Source organism: Cricetulus griseus, unplaced genomic scaffold, assembly GCF_003668045.3.
Source record: "Cricetulus griseus strain 17A/GY unplaced genomic scaffold, alternate assembly CriGri-PICRH-1.0 unplaced_scaffold_1, whole genome shotgun sequence".
Taxonomy (NCBI): domain Eukaryota; kingdom Metazoa; phylum Chordata; class Mammalia; order Rodentia; family Cricetidae; genus Cricetulus; species Cricetulus griseus.
This window is the reverse complement of record NW_023276808.1, coordinates 5,637,204-5,648,171: the sequence shown is the minus strand read 5'-3', so window position 1 is coordinate 5,648,171 and position 10,968 is coordinate 5,637,204. Positions and strand designations below refer to the sequence as shown.

General features: G+C 37.1%; 1 protein-coding gene across 3 annotated transcripts; it reads right to left on the bottom strand.

The window, feature by feature from the left end:
• Nucleotides 1-839: 839 nt before the first annotated feature.
• On the bottom strand, nucleotides 840-10,347 carry LOC113838909 (zinc finger protein 431-like). 3 transcript variants are annotated; one of them, XM_035453582.1, is made up of 4 exons: nucleotides 10,333-10,347; nucleotides 4,373-4,487; nucleotides 4,102-4,162; nucleotides 840-2,894 (listed from the first exon to the last, which is right to left on the bottom strand). In XM_035453582.1, the coding sequence occupies exons 1-4, from the start codon at nucleotides 10,345-10,347 to the stop codon at nucleotides 1,613-1,615; spliced, it is 1,473 nt and encodes a 490-aa protein (XP_035309473.1). In that variant the 3' UTR covers nucleotides 840-1,612. The 3 variants fall into 3 exon arrangements, with proteins under 3 accessions (XP_035309473.1, XP_027290218.1, XP_027290216.1); XM_027434417.2 differs by lacking the exon at nucleotides 10,333-10,347 and having other exon boundaries at nucleotides 4,373-4,966; XM_027434415.2 differs by lacking the exon at nucleotides 10,333-10,347 and having other exon boundaries at nucleotides 840-2,978; nucleotides 4,373-4,946.
• Nucleotides 10,348-10,968: the final 621 nt, after the last annotated feature.

The window sequence follows — 10,968 nt, the reverse complement described above, 5'->3', positions numbered from 1 at the left end:
AAAATAGGGAGATGATTCCTGCCTGATGCTATTTGGAACAGTGATGTAGACATAAGATAAGTAATTCATCCTTGGGTCATAACAGATTTCGATGGAAAATAAGTGTTATGCACAGCTAAGAAATATAAGTAAGCCATATATTAAAAGTTTTTCCATCTGAAAGCCTACCCAAAGTCTCATGTTCTGCCTCTCCAGCAAGGTGTTCAGAGAAGCCATAAATATTGCTACAGTAGATAGAATCTTATCTGGAGGAATCAGTCTTTTCCCAAATGAAATTCACTTGGAATTTAGAATTTCATAGTCTCTACTCTTTCACTAGATATTGCTCAATGGGGGTGATATAAATGTCACATAGAACAACCTTATTCCTGTGAATCAGGCAGGTACCAGTGATTGCTGGGGTGGACTGAGAAGCATTACAGTCCCAGAAGGGACTGCGGGTACTGTCACTGACAACAGCATGAGTTGCCAAAAACTAAAGAGTGGAAAAAGTGAAGGGGGCTGACCCATCACAGCTGAGAGGAAACAAAATACACTATATGTCTGCTTGTCCTCAGTCACAACCAAAGAATCCTGTGTGGCATTTGATACTCAAGCATCAAAACTTAAGGTATCTCCCTAAAAATTCTTCCATTCACCACAGCTCTGGAAATATAATATGGACTAATCCATAGAGTGACTTCAATCTCAGGTTCTTGCCACAATCTGTATGTGATCTCTAGTCACTGTAGTTGTCTCGACCTGTGGAACGGCAATCTACAGCAAGATATCCAGGGAGGGGAATGGGGACAAGTGACAAGAGAGAATGACCACAGAGAGGATTCTCATTAAGTGTCGAATTTTATTTTTTCTAGGCTAGCCTATATAGTCAGTAGTATGAGGTAAAGGGGTAGGGGGAGAAGAGCCCAAGATAAAGGTGTTCATTTAAGCAGGATGTTAGAAGACTAAAGAAAGAAGATGTTGGCAGGGTAAAAAGTTCATGAGTGGTGGGGAGAAGGAGGGTTACCTAGGTAAATGGTGAGGTGCAGGAGGGTTGCTTAGGTAAGTGGACCTGTGTTTGGACAATAGATTGACGTCTCGGTCATGTTGTTCCTTCTGGGTGATCATGCTTCGGGGAGTCATTTATAATCAAAAGACAGTTCTATAGCCTTGTGGTGTGCCAAGTTTAGGCCTAAAGGTTAATGACAACCTGTATGGCTCCCAACAAGTCACCACCATTCAGAGTTCCAAACTGAATGTTTGCAGGTTTCAGGGAAGTAGAATATGAGCCCATTCAGACGAGTCAGACTTCGAGCCTGAAAGTTCCTAATTTGTCCTTACAGTAGGTATAAAATCAAGCAGGGGTACATCTCACATGTGGAATTGTGATCTCCCAATGATGCCTATTATCATATGGGAGATAAACTCACTCTTGTGGTTTTGGTTAGCAACCATCTTTTAAAGACATTTATTGTCAGCTTACATCCTGATCATTTCTTTTGTACTTTTCCCTGATATTTTTGAGATTTGGCCTTGGAAATTTCCATAATCACCAAGTATAAGTTAATTTCTGATGCAGTCAAATACTGTGCTGTGAAAAAGATTCACCACTCGGGTTACTTTCCTATGGTATCTATCCATTGTGTGTCTTTTTATGTATTTGAAGATTACTGTGGGGAGAAAAGACTTTACCACACTGATTACATTCATATGGTTTCTCTCCAGTATGTGTCCTTTTATGACTTTGAATAGCACTGTGCTGAGAAAAGGCTTTCCCACACTGATTACATTCATAGGGTTTCTCTCCAGTATGTGACCTCTTATGCATTCGAAGACTACTGTGCCGAGTAAAGGCTTTCCCACACTGATTACATTCATAGGGTTTCTCTCCAGTATGTGTCCTTTTATGCCTTTGAAGATGACTGTGCCGAGAAAAGACTTTACCACACTGATTACATTCATACGGTTTCTCTCCAGTATGTGTCCTTTTATGACTTTGAAGAGCACTGTGCTGAGAAAAGGCTTTACCACACTGATTACATTCATAGGGTTTCTCTCCAGTATGTGTCCTTTTATGCCTTTGAAGATGACTGTGCCGAGAAAAGACTTTACCACACTGATTACATTCATACGGTTTCTCTCCAGTATGTGTCCTTTTATGACTTTGAAGAGCACTGTGCTGAGAAAAGGCTTTCCCACACTGATTACATTCATAGGGTTTCTCTCCAGTATGTGTCCTTTTATGCTGTTGAAGAGTACTGTGATGAGAAAAGGCTTTCCCACACTGATTACATTCATAGGGTTTCTCTCCAGTATGTGTCCTTTTATGCTGTTGAAGAGTACTGTGATGAGAAAAGGCTTTCCCACACTGATTACATTCATAGGGTTTCTCTCCAGTATGTGACCTCTTATGCATTTGAAGACTACTGTGTCGAGTAAAGGCTTTCCCACACTGATTACATTCATAGGGTTTCTCTCCAGTATGTGTCTTCTTATGCAGTAGAAGACTACTGTGATGAGAAAAGGCTTTCCCACACTGATTACATTCATAGGGTTTCTCTCCAGTATGTGTCCTTTTATGCCTTTGAAGATGACTGTGCCGAGAAAAGGCTTTACCACACTGATTACATTCATAAGGTTTCTCTCCAGAATGTGTCCTTTTATGCATTTGAAGATGACTGTGCTGAGTAAAGGCTTTACCACACTGATTGCATTCATAACGTTTCTCTCCAGTATGTGTCCTTTTATGCCTATGAAGAGTACTGTGATGAGTAAAGGCTTTATCACATTGATTACATTCGTAGGTTTTCTCCCCTCTATGTTTTCTTTGATGAGTAAGAAGATAATTGTGATATGCAAAGGCTTTACCACATTGGTTACATTCATATTTCTTTCCAGTGTGTTTTCTTTCATGACTTTGGAGATAACTGTTATTTTCAAAGGCTTTATCACATTGTGTGTATACAGAACAATTCTCTCCAGTTTGTCTTCTTTCATGCCTGCCAGGAAAAGGGTCATATGTAAATGCTTTACCATATTCTATGCAATGTCAAATCTTGTTACCTGTATAAATTAATATTACAATTTATTTCAGTTGCAAAGACGAATCAGATATTATAGTGTTATCACTGTGCTTACATTCTTCTATTCCCCTTCTTTAAGGGTTGCATGTATCTTTGAAAATAGCTGTGAATATATAAGGCTTTATTACATGGTTCTCATTTTCAGAACCTTTTTCTACAGATGATTTTTCATTTAATGAGGAGAACTTGAAAAATTCAGAAGTTTATCATCCTTTTTGTATTTTTAATTTTTCGTTCTCTGTGAGGCATAATACATTTGCTAATGAACTACAACAAAGAGAAGTATTTACACAGTCATAGAGTCATAGGGCTTTTCTACAGAGTGAGCTTGGTTTATTATCAATGAAGATGGAAAACAAATTCCTGGTACACTTGAATCAAATTCAGCAAGTATGCTCAAAATGGGAACTACTACACAACTTTTAAATATCCTGCAAGAGAGGTATATCATGTTCTACATATCTCTGCTGAAATGGCTTGTATCCTGAGTAGTACATGATATTCTTAATAATGTAAAGATTACAAAAAAGAGGCTTCCTCAGTTAATTCATTTTGACTTTCTGTTCCTTATAGATATACGTTATTGTGATTATACATTCCCTACAATAACTGCCCCTTGACTCTTGACAATAATTTCTCCTGTCACAGCAAGTACATGAGTAAAACCAACTTTTTTATGGAGTATTTGCTTAATGGAAGTTTTGGAGACATAACTATCAATTCAATCTTTTCTATATCTTTAGTAATATAGGTAGTATGAAATAAGTGCATTTACGGTACTACAGCATAGCTTTTGTGGTGTAATGATTTAAGTGGCAGTTTCTCCCAATGCATTATTTCCTTGTCTTCTTTCTTAAAATATTGCCTTGCAAATGCAGTTAAACTACCTGAAATTGAATTCTATGTTCTTGTGAGAATTTAATGATCATCAATGCAAATTAAGCTGTGCTTAAATACACTGCTGTTTCTGTTTCAAACTTCAGAACACATTTCAATTTCTTCAGAGACACATTTCTGTGAGCTTGTAAATGAAAATTACCTGTCATGTCTTTTTGAACTTGCACAATGTTCTTCAATAATATTGTCTTCCCAAGAGTATCCTAAAATATAGGGCAAGAAAATGTATACAGTATTATTGAAAAATAATATAGGCAAATGTGCAAAAAATATGTTATTGTAATCAGTGAGCTTTACAACTTTGATTTATTTATTACATTCTTTTTCTTTCTCAATCAAATTAAAGAAGAGCACCAATAACTAAGGAACAGCTGTACTATTATTTTAAAATGGGAAGGAAAATATACTCTTACCTATATCATTGAGGTTCTCATAGGTCTCCAGCATCACATCTTTGTAGAGATTCTTCTGAGAAGTATCCAGCATAGTCCACTCTTCCCAAGTGAAGTCAATATGCACATCTTTATACTTCATGGCATTCTAAAATATCACATACATGTGTGCAACTTAAAGCAAAATACTGACCATATTGTAAATGTGTGTTTCTGTAGAACCTTATTTTAAAATGTGTTACTTTTATGCTATAGAAAATTTGCTTAATGAAGTAACTATGTGTTAATTTTTTTTCTGATGTATTAGATTAATTTTATGAAGCTGTTCTTCTTTGCCTGGATACAACAGCTGATATTCTGATGAAGAGGTTTTTATCCAATAGTGAGTCAGGAGAAAGGATAGGCTGTGGTATCAGAAACAAAGTATACACAGAAGGATAAATCTGGAAGCAAGGAGGAAGGCTCAAGAAAAGGAAGAGTACAGGGCCAGCTACCCATCCACACAACATGTCATGAAGTAGGAAGGAAAGTAAGATATACATAAATGGAGAAAGGTAAAAGTCAAGAGGCAAAAGGTAGATAGGATAATTTAACTAGAAAAATATTGGCTAGAAATAAGCCAAGTAAAGGACATGCATTATATAACATGCAACTGTGTATCAATTTGGGACCTGGGAGGTTCCCTCCCCAAAAGGTATAAAGCTAAAGAGCTAAAGGAGTAAAACATTTAAGTAAATTTTACCCAACATGCTATATTTTAATGTAAGGCCTGAGAATGATGAAAAATATTTCCTTAATGAATTTCTCCCTACTGTTTACCTTTGAACAGCCAGTATACTAAGTAGCAAGGATAACCTTAGTCAAAATGATTGCCAGAGGACAATCATGCGAATGCTAGAGCTCTAGAAAGGTTGTGTGTTGTTCTTCTCCATTTATATATGACTATACTGTGAGTTTTAGACTTTGCTCCCATGAAATCCTAAGAGAGCATTGACATCTGGGAAAACATGATGAAGATACATGTGTGGCTTAGCAATCTAAAGTTTGCTTTGGCAGTAAAAAGGCTAAAAGACAAACAGTTAAATAGCTCCAGATAAATGGCATTGAAAGAGGGATTGTTGAAATAAAGGAGTCTATATACTTTAAGAATGCCTTAACTTTAAAACAGTAAAATATATTTGTCAAATGAGAATCAACACTGCTTTGGAGGAGCAATTCTGCTTTTGTTTCCACAGAAAACAAGAGGCTATAGATTTGCTCCCGGCTGACATAGATATTGTTATAGCAAGTGAGACCACTTGAAGCTGACAGGCCAGGTATATCAACTAAAGTTACTGGTTGCTCATCACAGGAATTAAACTTAATCTCAAATTTTCTCAGTGACCCCTTAAGGATGCCTTCAGCAGGAAACATCTGGAGAACATGACTCCCACATTCCCAAAGTTTGGTGGGTGGGAGTCTTTTGATTATTTGATGGGTCATGGATAACTTATATTTAGGAAAATATATGAATCATAAAATAAAAAGGTAGATTATTGAATCTAATGTAACTTAAAAACAATTAGTAATTTCAATTTTTTTGTATATTAATAGAAATTTATGTTAATTTCTCTTACAACACACTGTAGATATGTTTGTATTGTTGCTTAAAAAATATTTGTGTAGTGATACAAATTTTTGTATATTGATACAAATTTAAGTTTCGCTGTTAAAATGTATTTATGTTTCCACTCATAGTTTTTGAGTGCAAAAATCAATGGCTAATTTTATTTTAGCTTTTCATACATAAAGATAATTGAGGTTATCTCTGAGGAAAATGTCTATTCCAGTCTCTATTGCAGCAAAGTATTGATTTCTAAATTTCCTGTTTTTCAAAAAATAATGACCTTAACAATAATGGCTACAGTGTTACGTATGACCCTAGATACATGAAATTAGGAGTCATGATGTTTTGCTCCTACTACAGTAAAATATTAATGGAGGAGCCCATCGTATTGGATGCTTCTATAATTTTTCACTGGAAATATTTTGTAATATGTGTTTTTCCAATACTCACTGAAAAAAATCTCAACTTCACAGGCTTTTTTGGATTTCTTGTATATGATCTGAACTCGTTCAATGAACTGCTTGTTAACATATTTGTGTATGTTAATTACAGTTCTACTACCCTCTTCAAAGACAGCAGATTTTGCAAGTCAAACAAGAATTTTGAAGAATATGTTTGTTCATTTTTATTGATAACATTGATTATAGAGGGTATATAAATAACATTCATAAAGCTATATGATGGTTTTAAATAATGTTGCATGTTTATATAATTTTCCTGAAGTTAGACACTGCATTAAAAATTACCCACTCAGTTGATGTACATAGAAGGGTTAACTAATTCTTACCCCTTAATTTTATGTCGTAAACATTTATTTATCTGTGTGTATGCATGCACATGCGTGCGTGTGTGTGTGTGTGTGTGTGTGTGTGTGTGTGTGTGTGTGTAGATCATATGACAACCCTCAGGAGTCAATTTGCTTTCACCCCCCAACATAGGTCCTAAAGATCCAAAGTAAGGTAGGAAGACATGGGAGCAACTACCTTCATCCCTTTCAGCCATTTCACACACTTTTTAATATTAGCTACCTCAAAGGTTAAATTTAACAGGATAGAAGTCACAGATCACACCATTGGTTCTCACATTGTGGGTTGAAACTCTTTGCAAACTTGTATCTCTAAAAAAATTGTCATTAAAATTCATAGCACTGCCTAAATTACAGTAATTTAGTAGTAATAGAAATAATTTCATGGTTAGGCATCATCACAACATTAAGGTTTACAACTATTGTTCTAAGAAAATTGCCATCAATTTATCCTTACTTTCCATTGTTAAACCAAAACCCCTTCAGTTTGATCCCTCTTTTAGTTATATATACTGATAAATTTTCCAATTTATTCCACCTAGTTGTGACCCCACGTTAGCTTATGTCTTGCATCCACCTGCTATGGCGGATGGCTAGGAAAGACAGCTGGAAGCATCTGCATAGAGATATTATAGGGTAGCATAAGGGAAGTGTCTAGGGGTGTGCACAGGCTCAGGATTGGTGTGGCTCCAGGCTTGGAGGGTTTGCCCTGTGTTAACTGGTCAACTGGTTGTTATGGCCCGTAGGCCCTCCCAGGGTATTTTCTATGCTCTGTGCATCATTGTTGTGCATTTGTCCATGAAGCACACGCAGAGCTGTTAAGTATAGTACCACCAGCTATATTCTGATTGGTTCCTTGCCATGAGGCAGGAGCCTAACCTTCTAGTGACCAAGGCAAGGTCAGACAAGTGCGTGTTCAGCTGTTATGGATGCCGAAATGGGGAACTGGTCCCTTCACCTTCAATGCTCAGCCTGAATCTAGTGGCCAGAAGGGCCGTACAGCTCTTATGACTCCCAAGTCACCTAGGGGTCTGATTTGCTAATAAGGCCTGATTGACTAAAGCACCTTGAATAGGGTGTCAGTGTGCTTAAAGAAAAAGAACAATGGTTCCTGATCCTGACTTCCACCCCAGAAGATAACAGTCTTCAACAATCCCATAACATAAACTCATAATGACCTGAACCTATTCTGCTTCGGACCATCCTGCTACTGTATTTCTTCAAAACAGAAAGAATCCATTGTCTAGAGCTCTCCAAAAATGAGGGTGATTTCTTGCTATGGTTATGCAAACTCTCATGTCCTCTTGTGGTTTGAGCAAACCTAGAACCACTGATGCACACATATAAAATAAAGTAGAATAATTTGAGGTCCACGTCCTGCCACATGTATCATGGCACAACATGTGGAATCTGCACTATCCACCCATCCAACCCCATGCACACCTGCAGATCATAAATTCCTTTTCTTCCCTGGAACTCAACGTTCCTTAATAACGAAATTGGAGTGGAAGGTAGCACAAAGGTAACAGCACTCTGACCATGTATTAATGAAGGATGAAAATCATCAACTCAGAATCTATATGACATATATTTTCTGCCACCTATAATTTCTCCATGTGTGGTGGTATTTTTTATACTTTAATAAATGAAGCTTGACAGGTGGGGGTCTCGCAATACTTTAATCCCAGGAATGGAGAGGTAGAGACAGGGGCATCACATGAATTTTAATGAGTTACAGATCAGGCTCCAAAGCTACAAAGAGAAACCCTGTCTCAAAAAAATCAAACAAAAACCCCACAGAAAACAAAACCAAATAAAACAGAAAAAAAGCTTACCCAAACCCAAGAATGTGGAGTTAGGAAGTAGTTAGCTATAGAGGCCAGGTAATGGTGGAGCACAACTTTAATCCCAGCCCTTGGGAGTCAGAAGCAGGTGGGTCTCTGTGATTTCCAGACCTCTCTGAGCTACACCAGATTTATCCACTCTAAAAGTCCAACAGAGCCAGGTGGTCGTGGCTCAAACATTTATTCCCTTTATTGGGACTTGGAGATAGGAGTAACTTGACTGGGTGGAGATAGAAAGATAAGGCTGGAGGCGACAGAAGCTCATTGTATTCAGACTGCAAATTTCTAGGTACAGGAAAGTCCCATTGGTCTCAGGATTCAGAAGAGGTAAGAATGAAGGCTGGATGCTCTCCTCCTCTGAACTTTCACCATTAACCCCTCTGTCTGACTCCAGGTTTTCATAATTAAGACCAATTAGAATTAGCACTACAGTCTCCAGTGTACTGTAATGTGACACAGTGCAACTGTGGTGTAGAATAGTAGAATGGATGGTAATAGAATTGATGGTATTAGTATTTACCAATTTACCAAGTTTATTGATATATTTTGCATATGTTTCTGCATGTGATAGAAACTTTTCTACATGTATACATGATATGGAATATAAATAACAATGAGCCGCTTGAGTGTTGGTATCTGAATTCTGGTCATCACCCAAATGATGATGAGCTGACGAACCTGGCAACATCCACAATATGTTGTATCTGATAAGCCAAACCTCTTGCACAGATTAGCAGCAAGAAGAATAACAAAACCTAAATAAATAAAGAAGTAACTAATTGATCCTTGGAAAATGATTCATCTTAGTTTAGATGTTGTATATGATTAATTTACAGTATAAAATGGATAAAGTCCAATGACAGTGAACAGCAATATATAACAAAATACTGATTACAAAGCTACATTCACAAAAACATAAAAAAACCTTCAAAAAGGTACATTCCCAAGGAAATACTCAGAATGTTCAATGGGATTATAAAAACACAGTAGACAGATTGATATAATATGATTTCTATACTTAACACAAAGCTATAACATTCAAAATGTGTACAATATTTGTAAAAATTAAAGAGGATAGAGAGAAGAAGACAAGAACAGAGGCCAGGAAATATAGTCAAACATCTACTAATAAAAACAAAAAATGTAGCATAACCAGGAAAAGTGTGATTATTGACAGTGTTATCCAACTACTTATGAATCTTTGTGTACAGAGAATAAATAAACACAGACTTCAAAACTCCAGTTAAATGAACTCAAATGACCATTAATATGTCATTTCTGTCTCTTTAGCTACCAAAGTCAGAAGTCCCATGCACTCTTCAAATGTGATTTCTTGCTTTGACTCTGCATCCTTTGTGCCTCTTAAAGTTTAAGGTAAACACAGCCCCACTGACCCAATCACAAAACATGGAAGAATAATCTAAAATCTGCTTTCTGCCACATGGATTATGGTCAATGATGTGGATGCTGCCCTAACACCTTGAACAACACCATGCCTAACTGAGAAATCTCTGCAGACCAGAAACAACTTTTGTCCCCTGGAACTAAACAGCACTGAATCACACTATTTTGTTTGGTGGTAGTAGAAAGTTAAAAACATTCTAAACATGTATTGCTGAAAGCCAATCCATATCACCATTTTTCTACCATTTTCTAAATTATTTGCAATATTTATAAGACAAACATGAAACTGGGGAACATTATTCAGAAATTCTAGAAACCAGACTATCAGTTTTCCCATCTGTATTCCCACTGCACACCAAAATCAGTGTCTGTGCAAGCACACTGGACTGTAATATTACAACCATCATATCCTCAAAGGCCAGGCCTGTAAAGTCCCCACTATCCAAGAAATACATATACAGGGAGATCCAAGGGATAAGGACTACTCCCCAGGTTACTACATTGACCAAGATAACCACAGTCTGCCTCATAGTCAAGAGAAATTCCAGGAGAAATACCAGCTCAGGAGAACTTCTCTGGACACCCTACCATCACCATGGTATAGATTGTGTTCTTCCTTACAACTCCCTAGAGCAGAAGAAGAGGAGAATACTGGAAAAGAACTACAAACTCCCTGAAACCAGTATTCCTGATGGGAAAGACTTACCAGAGTCCCTCCTTGGCTAGAACCACCCAGTTTGGCCTAGAACATTAGCAGCCTCCCTACCAGGTAATTAGAAATCAAATGAAGCAGATACCACAGTCCCCTTGCTCTGCCCTTCCCATCCAGCGGAAAGAGGCCTAGTCAAGAAAAGAAATGGCATTTACAGCATGAATAAAAATTGACTCCAAATGGATCTTACAGATACATGTTAAATGTTAAGTGCAGAATTTATAGAAGATTCTAGAACAACTGGGC